Here is an 18,122-nt window from a genome sequence, read left to right as displayed (position 1 = left end):
CATAGCTAGTTCCTCCAGTTACATGTATTTCTATCTTTCCATTTGTATTGGAAATGTTGTTACTGGTTTTTATAACCTGTGCTCTCTTAAAACAAAAGATTTTTATAAGTGAAGTATGTCATTTGCATCAACAGTCAACATAGTCTGAGGATGTGCTGGGGACAGCCTGCAAGTGGCACCACTCTTCTGGTGCCAACGTAACATGCCCACAACTTGGTAACCCTAACCCATATAACTTCCGAATGTGAGAGGAAACTGGAGCACCCGGAGGGCACCCACATGGAGAGAACACATAGATTCTTCAAAAACAGCGGTGGGGACCGAACCAGGGTTGCTGGCACTGTAATAGTGTTACACTAACCACTACTCTACCGTGCTGCTCCTTAGTAAAGCTAATTTAACCTGGATTAAGTTATTAAATCTAAACTGCTTGAACTGCAAAATGGATGGTAGTGGGATAGGATAGAAGCAAAACACAAAGATACAAATGCCAATAGCAGTTCGGGTGGTACTTGATCTAACAGCTCATGATCTGAAATTATAAAATGTAATTTGACAGGTGTTGTGCATTTTCTCTTCTTTTTACATTAAAGGTGGGAGGGGTTAGAGCCGGGGTCTAAGAACACTTTGAAACTCATATGGACTGAGTGGCTGCACTTCCTACATTTGGCACATCCCCTCCACTGCCTTGTGAGGTGACTGCATTACGAACAGTAAATAGATCATATTAAATTGTATGAAGTGCGAGAACTTGGCTGTTTAAATGTGTGAACCCAGTTACAATGATAGCACTGGTGAAATGAGTGCATCATGAATATGGGTGAGGGATCTCAGATACATCCTTCATATGCAACTTGTTTTTAACCTCACAGCTGTAAAAGACTCTTTGACAACTGAACTTCAAACTAAAAAGGAACAAGTTTCAATGGAACCGAGGCAGAAATTAAGGATATTTTACCAGGTATGGTATAAATGCGTCCATATAAATCATCTGATACTGAAGTTGACGGTGTGATGGAAGAAAGCTGTAGATTGCAAGGAAGTGTGTGGAATGGTCAGGCGTGCAAATCCATGAAGATGTTGGGAAGAGCAGCTAAAGGTTGTTCAGCAGGCATCTTTAAAACATGAGGAATTTCTGCAGCCAGAGGGTGATGATTCTGTGGAATTCATTGTCACAGAGGGCTGTGCTGAACAAGTGCCTGACTATTTAAGTCAGAGGTTGATAGGTTCTTGTGGAGAGAAGGTGGGAGAATGGGGATTAAAAAACAATCAGCTGTGATTGAATGGTGGAGCAGAATCAATGGGCCATTTTACTAAGTTCAGAAAATCCAGAGCCCAGGAGGTTGTACTGGAATTTTATTTAACACTAGTTGGGTACGGTTTGACCATTGTGTTCGATTCTGGTTAGCATGTTAATAATGTACGTTTGCATATTATTTTAAAAAAACTCCATGGCAAAAATCTTTAACATTGCTACGCTGTTCCAGTTGGAGAGCTTAGACTGCTGGGCATTTGGATGCCTGAGCAATGTCCTCCTTCCCTTCCCAACCAAAAACTACAGTTTGTGGGCTGGGGCCAAACCTGTGGTTTTTGTGGTGATTACAGTTGAATTTAAATATTTAGCTTCAGTCTCATTTCAAATGTGAGCAAGGTTCGTGGAAAGTTTTGTAATTGTTCTGCCATCAAAATTAATTCACATATATCTAAATTAATCATTCGATACTCTTAATAAAATGCAACCTCTTGAAGATTACCAGTTTTTAGCACCTAGCATTCTGCTTTCATACCAATCTTCTTAAGATGCAAGACACTATTATATTTCACAGTTCAAGCTAGTTTTGATTTATTACTGCCTGCTACCATGTTCTGGGATTATTTTCAAATTAAAGTCTATCTTTGAGTTAGCTGTTTGTTTATTTCCCTGAGATTTATTTTGAAAATGTACATGTTGGACAATTAGATTATCTGTTTATAATTGGTATTCACTTTCCAACCTTTGACATACATTCACACACTAAAAGAACCACTTTACATGGAGGATTACCGCCAACCTGAACCACACAGTGCGTTATACTTATTGTTATACTTATTTTGCTGGTTGGCCTGTAATGATGTTCTGTGACAATGTTCACACAGCTCATTCCCTGATCTGTGTCCATTAGTTACAGTGCAGTTGAATCAGCTCATAGATGGCCATTAATTTATGGTTCATAGTTGACTAGTTTATTCTGCCCAGTTCTTAACAAAACTCGAGTTTAAACTCATGAATCCTTGTGGGCAAGGATATATTGTTATTGGTGGAGGAAAATAGGGAGAATCGATTTGTCATTATTTCCTTGTTTTACCTTCTGTATGTACTGTTATTGACATATATACCAGAGATATTCTCCTCCTGTTTGTATAGTCACTTTTTTTTAATCAATAAAAAAAATTGAAAAAGAAAAGTAATTATAATTTCCAGATATGTTAAACAAATTGACATATGTTCTTTAGCTATGTTTAGTCTTTTTATTAATATGCTATTTGTGATGCTGGATTAAAAGGTGTCCAGATTCTTTTTTTTAAACTATCTCGATTTGTTCCCACAGTTTCTTTACAATAACAATACCCGCCAACAGACTGAGGCCAGAGATGACTTGCACTGTCCTTGGTGCACGCTGAACTGTCGTAAACTTTACAGCTTGCTAAAACACCTCAAACTCTGCCATAGCAGATTTATCTTCAATTATGTGGTATGTGTTCCTTATTGAAGTTCCCTAAAGGGGCACTGCAACTTGCTGAGAGTAGTTACCATTACCGTCAAATACTTTTGCAAAATTTCTCCTGCTGTGCATTTGTTCTATTTAAGTTTAGAAGTGAACATACTTAACCCAGGCATTTGTTTCGACTGGTAGGTTGTTCTATAGGCAGATCTCTGAAGGATATCATAAATTTCAAAGTTTAAAGTAAATTTATTTTCAGACTATATGCAGTGGTGCTAGAAAGTTAGTGAACCCTGTAGAATTTTCTCTATTTCTGCATAAATATGACCTAAAATGCGATAAGATCTTCACGCAACCCCTAAAACTAGATAAAGGGAACCCAATTAAATAAATAACACAAAAAAACAATATACTTGTTCATTTATTTATTGAGAAAAATGATCCAGTATTGCAAGTATTTGTTGGGAAAAGTATGTGAACCTCTGGGGAAATGCCTTCTACAAAAGCTCTGTGGAATCAGCTGTTCCAATCAATGAGATGAGACTGGAGGCGTGGGTTGCAGAGGTGCCCTGCCCTACTTTTTTAAAAAAAAGACACACTAAGTCATGTTAATCTTGGAAAAGAGGGGAATCATCACAAATGCTCTCCCACAAACATCGGCAGGAAATGTCCACATTACACGATTTGTACCAGCAGGCCAACCTCCAGAGCACCATATAACATCAAAAGATGTAAATATTCTGCAGGTTGCTCGGGATTGGAAAATGGATGTGGACTTAGGAAAAAAAGATTGTGTTTCCCCCAACACTCCGGCCAGACATGGTCCTCTGGTCCACAACAGCCAAGCTGGCATATGTTGTGGAATTGACAGTACCATGGGAATATGGTGTCGAAGAAGCTTATGAGAGGAAAAAGACCAAGTACTCTGAACTGGCAACTGAAGCTGCCCAGAATGGCTGGAAGACCAAGATTCGTTGCTACATCTACGACCAGTCTATTGAAGAAGAGGGGGGGTAAGGGGTCACTCCCTCCAACAAGCAATCAAGGCCTTGTCAAATGCAGCAGAAGAAAGCAGCAATTGGATTTGGATTAAAAGGAAAGACAACAACTGGGCTGCAAGATGAAGACAGGGGGATATGGAACTGGGGGGGGTGTATCTGGAACGCCAGGTAGCACCGTTGAACCCCTGGAGACGTCGTGGGCTTATCAACGAAACGTCAAAGAAGGAAGGTGCCCACCTGATGACCCCGATGACATACCTACCCTCCCTCCTTGTCACCACTCCAAACCCACTGCCAACATCGAGAGTGCTGTCTTACCATAAGGATTGAAACATCAAGTCCTAGTAGCTCTACTACTGACAGAGCCTGTTCTTCTCAAGAAAGGTCTGTCTATGTGTAACTTCCCTCAATAGGCACAACTTTCAGAGGACTTTATAGATATCATGAAGCTGGAAAAGGCTACAAAAGCATTTCTAAAGACCTGAGTGTTTGTCAGTCCACGGTAAGAGAAATGGAGGAAACTAACTACTGTTGCAATTCTCCCTACAAGTGGGCATCCTGCAGAGATAACACCAAGAGCACAACGTGCAGTGCTGAAGGAGCAACAGCAAAAGACCCGCAGAAAGCTCTAGAACATGCTAAAGTCTCTATCCATGTGTCCTCTATAAGAAAAACGCTGAACAAGAATGGTGTTCATGGAAGGACACTGGAGGAAACCACTGCTCTCCAAAAAAAAAAAAAAAATTAGTGCATATTTCAAGTTTGCAGAAGACCACCTGGATGTTCCACAATGCTTCTGGAACAATGTTCTGTGGACAAGTGAGACAAAAGTTATATTTTTTGGCAGAAATGCACATTGCTATGTTTGGAGGAAAAAGGACACTCCAACAAAAAAAAAACCTCATCCCAACTGTGAAGAATAGTGGAAGGAGTATCATGGTTTGGAGCTGCTTCGCTGCCTCAGGGCCTGGACAGCTTGCAATCAGTGAGGGAATAGTGAATTCAAACTAGTACCAAGACATTTTACAGGAGAATGTCAGGGTAGCAGTCTGTCACCTGAAGTGGGATAATGCAACAAAACAATGATCCGAAAGACGAGTAAATCAACAGCAGAATGGTTTCAAAAGAAGAAAATTTGTGTTTTGGGATGTCCAAGTTAAAGTGCTGACCTTAATCCCTTTAGAGATGTTATGAAAGGACCTGAAGCAAGTAGTTTATGCAAGGAAACCCACCAACATCCTAGTTTTGCAAGGAGGAATTGCTAAATTCTGAAGGGTTCACAAACTTTCTAGCACCTCTGGGTGAGTGTGTGTGTATGTTCTTTCTCTGTGTGTGTATATATACCACCACCACCCCCTCCCTGCCTCTCCCCCACCCCAAAGATCTGATTTCTTGCCATCATTCTCAGTAAATCTGAGAAATGTAATAGAATCAGTGAAACACTGCACCCAACAGGATGGACAAACATCCAAAATGTACAAATACAAAACGGAAAAAAAAACAAATGAGAAATAATAATAACAAATAAGCAAGAGGTGAAGAGTCCTTGAAAGTGAGTCCACTGATTGTGGGACAAATTAAATTGTCTTCTTTGGTTCAAGAGCCTAATGATTGAAGGGTAATAACTGTTTCTGAACCTGGTGGTGTGGGCTCCCACCTTCCTAAGGGTAGCAGTGAGAAGAGAGCATGGCTTAGGTGGTAGGGATCCTTGATGGATGCTTCTTTCCTGCGACAGCGCTCTGTGTAGATGTGCTCAGTGCTGGAGAGGGCTTTATCCATGATGGATTGGGCTGTGTCTACAACATTTTGTAGGATTTTCTGTTTAAGGGCATTTGTGTTTCGATACTGGGCAATATACTCTCCACTGCACAACTATAGAAGTTTGTCAAAGTTTTAGATGTCATGCCAAATCTCTGCAAACTTTTAGGGAAGTAGAGACACTGCCGTGCTTTCTTCGTAATTGCTCAGGACAGATCCTCTGAAATGATAACACCGAGGAATTTAAAGTTGCTAACCCTCTCCACCTCTGATCCACTAATGCAGACTGGCACATGAACCTCTGGTTTCCTCCTGAAGTCATTCAGCTACTTTGTCTTGCTGACATTAAGAAAGAGGTGGTTGTTGTGGTACCACTCAGCCAGATTTTCAGTCTCCCTCCTGTATGCTGATTCATTGCCACTTTTAAATGTCTTTTGAAGACCCAAAATTCATATCTGAAATGATTTATTCTTGATATTGTTGATTCTCTTTGAGAATGGTGATTACATTTTTAATGTATGTAGTAGTATACATTTGTTCAAAGAAGGTTCTGAACTTGACTGCAACTTGAACTTGATCTGTGAGATCAGCTTTTTTACTTTGTAATTTGACTGTGATGCTCAGGCAGTGTTGTATAGAATTTAATCCCAATAAATGTGAGGTGATTTCTGGGAGGACTAATAAATAGTACGCTCCTGTTGTAATAAGGAACAGAGAGTATGTCTGATGATCCATAAGGTTGGTGGCATGGTACAGTTGTAATAGCCTGGGAGATTATGGTGTACTTACATAAACATTGTTTAGGCCACAGCTGCAATACAATTTTTTTCCCTGAAAGCAGACAGATTAAAAGTAACCTGACTAAGCTTTACAAAATAATGAGGAGTACAAATAGTTTCGATGGTAAGAAACATTTTCCTCATTTCAGATTCAAAGGTTTGATAAACCATCTGTGGGAGGAACCCTTGCATCAGGTCCTGATTCTTCATTCCAGAAGCTGCAGTCTTTCATGTTGGCAGAGGTTTAATCCAAGGATTAAACAGTTCAGAGGGGATCTAAGAGATCATCAAGTTGATGATGGAATGTGGAATGCAGTCTCTGAGGGGATGGAGAAGTCAGTCTGTCAATAGTTATACTTCCCTCACCACTACTTGGAACTGAATCTACAACCTACACACTGACTTTCAAGACTCTTTACAACTCACGTTCTCAGTTTTTAAGTGCACAAATTGTCTTTTGTACAACGGTTGTTTTTGTTTATGTAAAGTTTTCTTAAATTCTGTTTTTTATTCACCTGTAATTGCCTGCAAGAACATTAATCATGATTGTATATGGTAACATATACATACATACTTTGATAATAAGTTTTGCTTTGACTTTGAGTTGTGGTACGGTGAGTCAAGCTACTGCTTCAGTTCCAGAAAGTTCAACTTTGACCTTGATTGCTGCCTTTGTGGAGTCTGCATGTTCTCCCCGTGATCATGTGGGTTCCTCATGGTTTGATAGGCTAATTGGCCACTACGTTACCCCCAGTGAGTGATGGAATGTATCAGGAGTGATGGGAATGTGGTGAGAAATGGAGCTAATGTCAGATTGGTGAGTGATCCAAATGGCCTGTTCCCATGCTGAAAATCGTAAGCATCTAAATCTGCATCTGATTCACCAAAAATGGTTAAGTGCCAAATGATGGAAATGGGTTACTTTAGGTGGGTGCATAGGTACAGGGGGAAGGTGGAGAGTGTGAAGGAGTACAGGTTGGCAGGTGATGGGTGAGACAAGGTGGATGGGGGAGAGGGGATAAGGTGAGAAGCTGGGAGGTGATGGGTGGAAAAGGTAAAGTGCTGAAGGTAAAGGAATCTGATAGGAGAGGAGGGTGAACCATGGGAGAAATGGAAAGATGAGGGGCACCAGAGAGGGGTGATGAGCAGGAGAGGAGAGAAGGGGGGAGAGAGAGAGAGAACCAGTTTTTGGGTTAGATGATTACGACTCTAAATGTGTTAACAGCTCTGTCTTCATGCACTGAATTCTAGACCTTCATTCATGTGTTACTGTGGACGGCCTATGTATTTTCAACTGTTTTCAGTCCTATGTCATCTCAACACTTGATAAAATTGGCCTAATTTTCAGTGACATCAGTTTCATAAACACATGGCTTTTAACGTAGTGGTTGTGCTGTGTAGTGAGCTTGTCACTTCAGAAACTTGCCAGCAGCACAATGTTGGAAGTTAATATTGTTCTGTTGAAGTCTTCATGTCAGTGACTTGTACACCATCTGTGTTTTCTTTGCAGCCTCATCCCAAAGGTGCTAGGATAGATGTATCCATCAATGAGTGTTATGATGGCTCTTATGCAGGGAATCCTCAGGATATTCATTCCCAGCCTGGCTTTGCCTTTAGCCGGAATGGCCCCGTGAAAAGGACGCCAGTGACCCACATCTTGGTTTGCAGGTGAGGACGTACTGGCACTGTTGTAGTCCAGAGAGGCATGTTCAAATTGTCACAGTGATGTAGCAGTGGCCAAGGTTTCACTTGCTTTCTGTGTCCTGTGGGACTTCTGTATGTTAATCATTGTCTTGGGAATGGTGCGCAGGTTGCAGACTAGTGTTTCCATTAACCTGCTGTCTTTAGCTATGGATCTGAATGGCTCTTGATTTTGTTTTACAATTTATCACGTACTGAGGTCATAGCCTGAAGAAAACCTGATGGGACAAAGCAATGCAGTCAAAGAATGATAATCATAAACACAAACGATTGTGTGGGTGCAAGAAATCATGAGCAATGCGCGCGCATACACACACACAGTCGTGCAGCATCTATGGAGGGGAATGAACAGTCGACATTTTGGGCCAAGACCCTTCGGGACTGGAAGGGGAGAGGGAAGAAGCCAAGATAAGAATGTTAGGGAGGGAGTACAAGCTGGCAGGTGATGGGCTTAAACCAAGTGAGGGGGGAAGGTGGCTGATTGGCAAGGGGAGGATGAAGCTGGGAGGTTTTAGGTGGAAGAGGTAAAGAGCTGAAGGAGGAGGAATCTGATAGGAGAGTGGACCACTGGAGAAAGGGAAGGAGGGGAATCAGAGGGTGGTGATGGGCAGGTGAGGAGAAGAGAAGAAGTGAGAGGGGAGCCAGAATGGGGAATGGAAAAAGAGAAAGAGGGAATGTTTGTGTGAGAGAGGAGTAGGAGAGATTCTAATCAATTGTGTTGTCTCTGTTGAATGAAGAAATAAACAGGAAATAGCCAGGCTATGCTTTGCACACCGTTATCAATGATGGGAGTGCTGAAATATTTTACTATCAAATTATGGCAGATTTAACCTTGTTTATACCAGTTGAAAGAGAAAGAAAATGGGAAATAAGAGCAGAGAATTAAAAACAGATATGGCTCACAGGGTACCTTGAACTTCACATACATTCTAATTAGATTGTAGCTGATCTGATTGGCCCAAACTCCACTCATGTTCCAGTTCCCCATAAAACCCAATTTCTTGGTAGTCCAAAAGTCTGTTTAAGGTTCTCTATGGTCAAAAATTCCAAAGATTCACAAACTGAGAATAAATTCTTCATTTTCTCAGTCCCAAATGGGCACCATGTTATCCTGAGACACTACCTCTGATTTCTCCACTCTGTAGAGAAAACTCTTACAGCTGCACCCTTGAATGTTGTCGGAATCAGGTACAATTCAGTAAGAAACTCTGGACCAATCAACTCGATCTCTGCTCATTAGAATAGCCCTTCAAATCTGCACCATAAGACAGAGGTGCTGAATCGGGCCATTTGGCCCATCAAGTCTGATCTGCCATTCCATCATATCTGATTTATTATCCCTCTCAACGTCATTTTCCTGTCTTCTCGCTATAACCTTTTATGCCATTCCTAACCAAAAGCCCATCAGCCTCTGCCTTAAATATACCCAGTGACTTGGCCTCCACAGCTGTCTGTGACAATGAATTACCTGGATTCACCACCCTCTGGCTAAAAATATTCTTTCTCAACTCTGTTCTGAGGCTGTTCCCTCTGACTGTAGAATCCCCACTGTAGAATCTCCTCTGCACATTTACTTAATCTAGGCCTTTCAATATCTGAGAGATTTCAATGAGTTCCCCTCACCCTGATGATCATATGTTAACCATTTCACTCCTGGAGTTGTTCTTGTGAACCTCCTCAGGACTTTCTCCAATGACAGTACATCCTTTATTAGATAAGGGGCCCAGAACTGCACACAATACTTCAAGTGTGGTCTGATCAATGCTTTTATTATATTCTAGTCCTCTTAAAATCTTCCTGCGAGAGGATTCTCCAGTTCTGCCATGTGACCAAATAACCTATTAACTAGTAAATCTTTCAATTGTGAGAGGAAACCGGAGTACTCGAGGAAACCCACGTGGTCACATTAAAAACTGCTTAGAGACTGCAGTGGAATTGAACCCATGTCACTAGCGCTGTAATGGCGTTACTCTTAACCACTACACTACCGTAGCCTAGCTGGAGTTTTATAACAGTGCAGCGTAACTTTCTGACCCTTGAACACAATGCCTTGATTAATAAATTCAAGCATTCTATACACCAGCTTTACCACCCTATCAACCTGCGTAGTCACTTCTAGGGAGCCATGGATTTGGACCCCCTAGATACCTATGTACATCAACACTGTTAAGATTTTGGACGTTAACTTGATTAAGTTGATATCAACAGTAAGTTGATATCCACCTGCTATTTCTCAGCCAAAATCTGCAACTGCATCTGTATCCTGCTGTATCCTCTGGCAATCTTCTGCGTTCTCCACAACGTCACCAGTCTTTGAACTTGCCCATCCAGGTGAATGACAGATGCATTATTGACATCCAGGTGTAACTGAGGTTCTCTGGTGATTAGTTTTGTTATAACTAAAAGTCATACAGAACAGAAGGTCCTAGATTCATGACCTGTCTCAGTTGACATTGAGAGCACGAGATGGAGTACTACAATTTGCCCCGCTAACTCCTTCCCTCAGGCTGTGAGACTAATGAATACCCTGCCACCAATGAGGTTTTATCCCTAGGACAGCAAGCTGTTTACCTTTGCTGTGCTTTACTACATGCATTTTGAATTTTATTTTATTAACTTGTAATATTTAGGTGTGTATTGTGTGTGGGTGCACTGTAGTCGGGAAGAACGTTTTGTTTTGTTTATATATGTACAGTCATGACATTAAACTTGAACCTGCTGTATGCTCTCTCAGTACCTGCATGGATATTAAGCATGTATTCTGTGTAGTTTGGATTGTGGACATAAGAACAATGAATTCACTTTATTTTGAAGACCAAAGCGTACCAAGCCCAGCCTCTCTGAGTTCTTGGAGTCTGAAGATGGAGAAGTGGAGCAGCAACGGACGTACATCAGTGGGCACAACCGCCTTTACTTCCACAGTGACACCTGTCTGCCACTCAGGCCGCAGGAGATGGACGTGGACAGCGAGGACGAGAAGGATCCTGAGTGGCTGCGGGAGAAAACGATTACTGTTAGTAATGTTCAAACCTTTGCTTCTGCGCTGCAAATCGGAGGTTAAACAATGCTGGAAAGGTTCAGCAGCTCAGGCGTCTTCTGTGGAGAGAGGGAGAATAGAGGGACTTCAACTTGCAATGTTGATTCCCTTTTCTTATCGCATAGATGCAACCTGACATGTTGAATTTTATGCCATTTCAAAAACTCTTAGCAGATTGGCCATCTGGATCTTCAGGAAGCAGGTTATTGCTGAAACTGTTCACTCACTCTCCATTTGTTATGTTGGTAGAGGGAGGGATATGCTGGTTGGAGAGTAGATCACTAGCACAGCTGAATTCTGTTCTCACTGAGCCCCAAGTCTCACTGACGTTTAGCGACAGAAACCACATCTGCTCCAACTACCTCCACTACCATACTGGAGTAGACACAAAACTTCCATTAGTTTGGCTGATGTGGACTGGTAATTGAATCTGATCTCAGCTACAGGAGTACTGCAAATGTCGGTGGTGTGATAAAGCTTTTAAAGCATTAATCTTTAGATGTCCATGATTTTACTACTGTAAAGTCATCAATACGTTTCATGGTGAATTTTTAACATAGAACACAACACAGCACAGGCCCTTTGGCCCACCATGTTGTGTTGACCTTTCTCCATGATCCTTTTCTCCCATATTGCCCCCCATTTCTTCATTTTTTATTTACTATTTAAGTTAGATTAGTTTTCCAGGAGTGCCCTTGCGCCATATTGAAGATGGACATATTTTCCAGAATGTTTCACTCATATTTATTTTGAACTTTTTAATTGTTTGTTTCAACAGCAAATTGATGAGTTCACAGATGTTAATGAAGGAGAGAAAGAAGTAATGAAACTATGGAACCTCCACGTTATGAAACATGGGCAAGTCTTGTTCTTTAATTATTGTTCTTTTTTAATTACTCTTAATTGCTGGTGCTGTTTCCTGTGGAACGTAGTGCAAGGTGGCTTGTGTTATCTTCTACAGCACTGGGGCCGTTGGTTTATTTGGCACCTACTGAGCTAGGTGGAATTACTTGTTGAGACACAGAAGGTGGCTGTCCCGTCCATTGGGCAAACTGATGGTAAATGGAATTTCATTCTGATAAGTGTGAAATGATACGTTTTGGAAGATCAGATAAGGATAGACCATACACAGTAACTAGCAAGGAATATAGATGAACGGAGTCCTTAGGTTCAAGGCTATTTATCTGTAACAGTGTAGCCTTGGTCTGGTGGTGAAGAACATGTTGAAGGATAAGGCTTTCCTTTCGAGGACATCAGAGATGTTGTCCTCCTTCAAATGTGGGGTTGCCCTTCCTCCACCATTGATGCTGCCCTCACCCGCATCTCCTCCATTTCCTGGCCATCTGCCTGCACACCTTCTTCCCGCCATCCTCACCTGCAACCCCTTGAGCCTCTCCATCCAGCTCACCATTCTCTGCAACTTTCACCATATTCAACAGGATCCCACCACCATCTTTACTTCACCCCTCCCCTAGTCTCCGCTTTCCACAGAGATCACTCCCTCCATGATTCCCTTGTCCTTCACCCTTCCACACTAATCTCCCTCCTTGCACTTAACCCACAAGCGGCTGAAATGCCAATGCCCATTCACTTCCTCCCTCAACTCCAGGGCTCCAAACAGTCTTTCCAGGCGAGGCAGCACTTCACCTGCAAACCTGTTGCAGTTGTCTGCTGTATCCAGTGTTCCCGATGTGGCCTCCTCTACATTGGTGTGACTTAATGTAGTTTGCAGGACCACTTTGTGCAGTACCTCCACTCTGTCCACAAAAAGCAGGATTTCCTGGTGCCCAACCATTTTAATACTAATCTCCATTCCTACTCCTCTACTGGCATAGTGAAGCCACACTCAGGTTGGAAGAGCAACACCTCAGGTTCCATTTGGGTTGCCTCTAACCTGATGGCATGAATGTCAATTTCTCCCTCCCCTTTCATACCCCACTCTGGCTCCCCTCTCACCTCTCTGTGGTGCCTCCCCTTCCCCTTCTCCAGTGTTCTACTCTCCTCTCCTATCACATTCCTACTTCTCCATCCTTTTACCTTTTCCACCAATCACCTCCCAGCCTCCCTCCCCTATCCAGCCACTTTCTTATTCTGGCTTCTTCTCCCTTCCTTTCCAGTCCTGATGAAGGGTCTCGGCCCATATCACGACTGTTTATTCCCTCTCCATAAATGCTGCCTGAGCTGCTAAGTTTTTCCAGCATTTTGTGTGTGTTGTAGATGTCAGTCTTCATTAACCATGGCATAGAACAGGGGATCCCAACTGTTTTTATACTATGGACCAATACCATTAAGCAAGGGGTCCATGGACCCTAGTTGGGTACCCTGGTGTAGAATATTGGTTAGCAATGCACGTGACCCTGGTTCAATTCCGCCACTATGTGTAAGGAGTTTGTACCTTCTCCCTGTGACTGAGTGGGTAATAGTGAGAAGTGGGAATGGTGAGAGTCGTTCATGATAGTTGCTCTTTTCCATCTTCCTGTTCTGTTACCCCGTTCCAAAAAAAATCATTGCCCATCTGATGTGGATAAATCCACTCCTTGCTTTGTGGCTGAATATAAAAGCCATTAATCTGTTGGTCTGTGCTGTAGTAAATGATCTTATCCAGTGGTAAGAGCATTGTCTGCATTTAGCCTCACCCATGCATGCAACTGCAATAAGTATCTGCAGCAATTGGGTTGTAAGACAATCTATTGATCATCTGTTACTGCTCTACAGGTTCATTGCTGACAACCAGATGCATCAGTCTTGCCTGCTCTTTGTAGAGACTTGTGGACCAAGAATAGTGGAGAAAAGCCTGTGTCGCAACTTTCTGCTCCATCTGGTTAGCATGCATGACTTCAACCTGATAAATTTAACCACCATAGATAAAGTGATGGCCAGGCTTGGTGAGCTGCAACAGAAGCTGCAGAGAGATCACTCTGCCTTGAAACTGAGACAGGAGCCCACGGGTGAAAGCCAGCCGAACACTGAAGACAGTGCTGCTGCTGTGAGAGACAAAACATCAAGCACTGACATTCTCACCTCAGGTGTCGCCAAACAGAGCAAAAGGCACAAACTCTGAAGTCAAGCACCCAATCTTCTTCCCTGACTCCTGAACCCTCCCTCCCCACCCCCTTCTACTCGTCCTCGCTCCCTGTCCACACCTTCCTCTGGATACAGTGGGTCGTCACTGAAGAGAGAGGGGGCAAGACAGGATTTGTTTGTATGCATCGCAGTTGGAGTTCGCAGGCTCCAAATGGACACTGGGCTATTCATTAACTGAGTGAAGCGAGATAGCAGTGTTGTATTCAGATACTTTATTCTTGTAAATGTTGGTGTGTTTGTTTAATTGTACTTAATTTAGCCGATGAAGTACAATTTAAAAAGACATTACATTCATCACAGTGAGCGCAGTTCCATCTGGTTACAGATGTTTTCTGTGCTAATCATTCTTTCTACAAGATCTTATTTTGGCTACAAAAACCAAATATTTCACCCATCAATATTGGCAGTTAAAAAAAAATGGTATTGTACAGTTTTAAAAACTCTTGGAAGTGTTTTTTGTGATAAAAGGATCTCTGAAAGGATTGTGTATCACTTCCCTTTTTTTTGAAGAAAGCATGTACTTTAGATGAAGTATGCTGTATAAAACCATGAGTGTAACACGTCCTGTTTTTTTTAAAAAAAAACAAGTGCAATTTAAAATATTGTGTATATCTCAGTCTTAATTTCCTTGTGACACAGGAGCAGTACTGATCTGTTCCTGTATAGGAAGGACTGCTTTTTTAAAAAAAGTTTCTTTCTGTTTTAAAGTATTTCTACTCTTTTTTTTGCCCACACACCTCTCGGTGTCCTTTGCTCTTTTCTTTCTGCATTTCTTGCTTTCAGCTTGCTGTCATGCCAAAGCGTACAAGCTTCATTTAGACTCTTTTGTTTTTAGAACAAAAGCTCTTCTGGTGAGTAGTAGTGTCCTGCATTACATCCTGCTGTGTTTCACTGTTGTTTTCTGCTGGTAATGTTGGGGCTGTTTCGTCGACAGAAGCTTACAAAGCAGTGGCTATCTTTCTGCTGGTTATGCCAGACGTGTCATCTCAACAGGAAGAAAATGCTCTTTAAAGTAAAGGAACGTGGAGTCTTGGTGCTGCCACTCCAGAGGTGAGTGAGGTTGGGCTAGGAGGGGCATGGAAACTTCACAGCAAGGCTGGGCCAGAAATTCTCTCCATCTCTCTTTGCAGTTGATACTATGACTTTTTATTTTCCTGTTACCAACACACAGGGTATTTATTGCAGGAGACACTAAAAAGGATATGGATGGGAGGTATGTATTTTACACAGTATTTTGTCACGTCAGAGAAGTCAGTTATGCAGGTAGAACACATCTGAGTAATGTTAATGTTTACAATTTATTTCCAATGGAAAGCAATGTTTTTGTCCTCCACTACTGGTACAGTATAAGGAATGCAAATTTTTGAACTCATTTAACACTGTGGGCCAATCAACATTAAGTGTTTATTTTTAAAACTTCCGTAAGGATTGCTTTTTAAAGAAAAAGACTTATTTAAAATGAGAGCGAAGGGTGCTGCTGTTTGATTGATATTATGTTGAATTTACTGTATCCCACAAGTCGATGACTTTTCTTCATTCCCAGCTGTATGCATTTTTGTGAATTGTTTTTAAAGTTGCCCTTTTTCGGGTGTCTGTACAGTCTCTGCATTCTTGTTTGTGGCTTTGATCTGCTTAACGCTGTGCACATGTAAATCAGATTTTTCTTTTGTACTTTTGGTTGGGGTGCTGTAGTGTTTTTTTTTCTTGCTGCTAATGTTTCTAAGCAAAATAATTCTCTGCTGCCACGGATAGCTGGTGTGGTCTACACAGTATGACAGCCCAAGACTTCGAATTAATGCTGGAAATTTTGGATTTTGTGATATTTTACACTGACTTTTCCTTTTTAAAAAAAAACCCACACCTTCCGCCTGTCAGTTTTTGTAAACTGGTCATCAAATTGTTAATGGGTTTTTCTATTTAAAAAAAAATAAAGTAAGTAATTTTCCTACTCCAAACTGAATGCCTATGATGCCAACCTGTGCAGAACATCGACATTAACATGTTAATTTAGAAATGAAGACATTAAACTCTATGAGTGACTTAGTGATGTGCATGTGTTGATGTTAAACTGGAAGCGAACTGTTGCTGAGCCTTCACACCCAGTCAGAAACCCTGCAGTTCTGAAGGGTCTGTGTTAGAGGCAATAAGTAAAACATGAGCTGCATTGACCCCTGAGATTGGTTATGATGGTGTGCCGGGGCCAGGGTCTCATCAGCTGCCTATCTGAATGTTCGTTGTACCTGTGTTGTAAAGCTCTCTGCCTTTACCAGTCCATATAGACCAACAAGAGTGGGAACTTTTTTTGCATCTGCCTACTTTGACATGTATTGTACCGAAAGTTCCCTGTAACCTTCCTGAGTTTCGTTCCTTTGACTGGACAGACTGCAAACTAAACTGTTTTAATTATTGGGACCAGGTGCAAGTGTAAAATAATTATTTTGAGTATGCAGATGAGCAGTAATATGGTGCTAAGAATCAGGTTTCAGAGTGGTTAGCAGATGCAGGACTGTAGCATTGGCGCAAGTTGCAGGTGGCTGGCTGTGGGTTGACCAGAGTTGTTGCATTGAGCACTGAAATGATCACCAGAATAGCACTGTTAAAATGACTGGGCTTTACAAGCTACAAAGAGGATTCAGGCAGCCTAGATGGTTTAATGAAACTTTCAATCTTGTTTTTAAATCTTTCACTCTTCCATTCTGTATTTTTTAGTGTGGCATGTAAATGTAAACCTCTTTCTTTCCACGCCCTCATGTTTGTTAATGTGGTGACTGCCTTGTCCTTAGTGGCAGTGAGGGTCTGGGACAGGGTTGTGACTGGGATTGATTCTCAAGCTGTGCTCTTGTGGTCAAACAGGCAGCAATCATCAAACTCAAGATCTTAATGCTCCAGTGTGGAATGACAGCTTGTCTACCTGTGTGGCTTGCATTTAAGTTTACTACCGCTCAGTTATTTTGCTGTAGGTTTTGGGAACTGGGAGCGCCTGGTGCATTTATCTTATATATTTACAGGCATGGAGTCAATCTTAGTGTTGGGCTGGAGTCATGTAGAATAAATGACTGCTTTAAAAATAGATGAGTTATTTATGACTCTTCTACGAGAACAAAGAATAGGAGCGAGGCAGATTTTTCCAACATTTCACTTTTCCTTTGCTAGCCCAGTTTGAGTTGAGTTTTGCAGCCTGCCATGGTGTGATGGTAGTTTTAATTACCTGCTGTTCGTAAGTCCAGCTATCCCAAGTAGTGAATTATATCTGTACTATTTTCTTCTGACTCTCAATTTCCTGTTCTTTTCTATTTCACATCAATATCCATTTCATTGATAAAGCAGTGACTGCTGCTCTCTCTGCTTCTGATGGCTGAACTAGCTGTTCAGATTCAGGTTTATTTATCACGTGTAGATTGAAGCCTGTAGCATGTAGCTCACAGCCCTGGAAAGATGCCACCAACGGTTTATCCAACAAATCCTCAGAACTCCCAGAGGATAAACAAACCCTGCCAGTGTACTCCCACGTGCCATCATCCCACTAACACTCACTAGCATAGCAGGCTTCTGAAACACACACACACAGGTCTGAAGTCTGTCAGAGGAAGAGATTAGCAGATCCCCAGGAGAGGGTTCAAGGACATGCTTAGGCTGCCTTGGGTGAACAACTGTTTAAAGTGGGGAAGAAACATTTGAATGTGAGCATCTTGCCTCCATCAAATCAATTGATCTGAGGGGAGCTGGACCTGAGGTATTAAGCTTTTATTCTTCTCATATAGGTAATAAGACTAAAGACCAAAAGAATGGTCTGAAGGTGGATAAGTCACCTATTAGATAGACCACATCCCAGAGTCCCGAGAGAGGTTGCTGAAGACATAACAGATGGATTGGTCATGATCTTTCAAGATTGATTCTGGCAGGGTCCCGGAGGACTGGAAGATTGCAAATGTCACTCCACTGTTAAGAAGGGAGGAAGGCAAAAATAAAGGAAATTATAGGCCAGTTAGCCTAACCTCAGTGGTTGAGAAAGTGTTCGTATCTATTATTAAGGATGAAGTTTCAGGGTACTAGGAGAGTA

At 41.8% G+C, this 18,122-nt stretch overlaps 1 protein-coding gene across 1 annotated transcript in view; it reads left to right on the top strand.

Moving 5' to 3' along the window:
- LOC134336437 (polycomb protein Suz12-like) overlaps positions 1–16,094 on the top strand; it is a 65,626-nt gene extending 49,532 nt beyond the window's left edge. Inside the window, exons 11-16 of the mRNA XM_063030667.1 lie at positions 873–961; positions 2,589–2,732; positions 7,751–7,908; positions 10,756–10,954; positions 11,757–11,836; positions 13,694–16,094. Of these exons, the coding sequence (XP_062886737.1) occupies positions 873–961; positions 2,589–2,732; positions 7,751–7,908; positions 10,756–10,954; positions 11,757–11,836; positions 13,694–14,039 (1,016 nt within the window). The 3' untranslated portion in view covers positions 14,040–16,094. The remainder of the gene's footprint in view (positions 1–872; positions 962–2,588; positions 2,733–7,750; positions 7,909–10,755; positions 10,955–11,756; positions 11,837–13,693) is intronic.
- The last annotated feature ends 2,028 nt before the right edge of the window (positions 16,095–18,122 follow it).

This window comes from Mobula hypostoma, chromosome 22 (genome assembly GCF_963921235.1).
Source record: "Mobula hypostoma chromosome 22, sMobHyp1.1, whole genome shotgun sequence".
NCBI lineage: Eukaryota > Metazoa > Chordata > Chondrichthyes > Myliobatiformes > Myliobatidae > Mobula > Mobula hypostoma.
The sequence above is the reverse complement of the archived record's forward strand: the minus strand, read 5'-3'. Positions and strand labels throughout refer to the sequence as shown.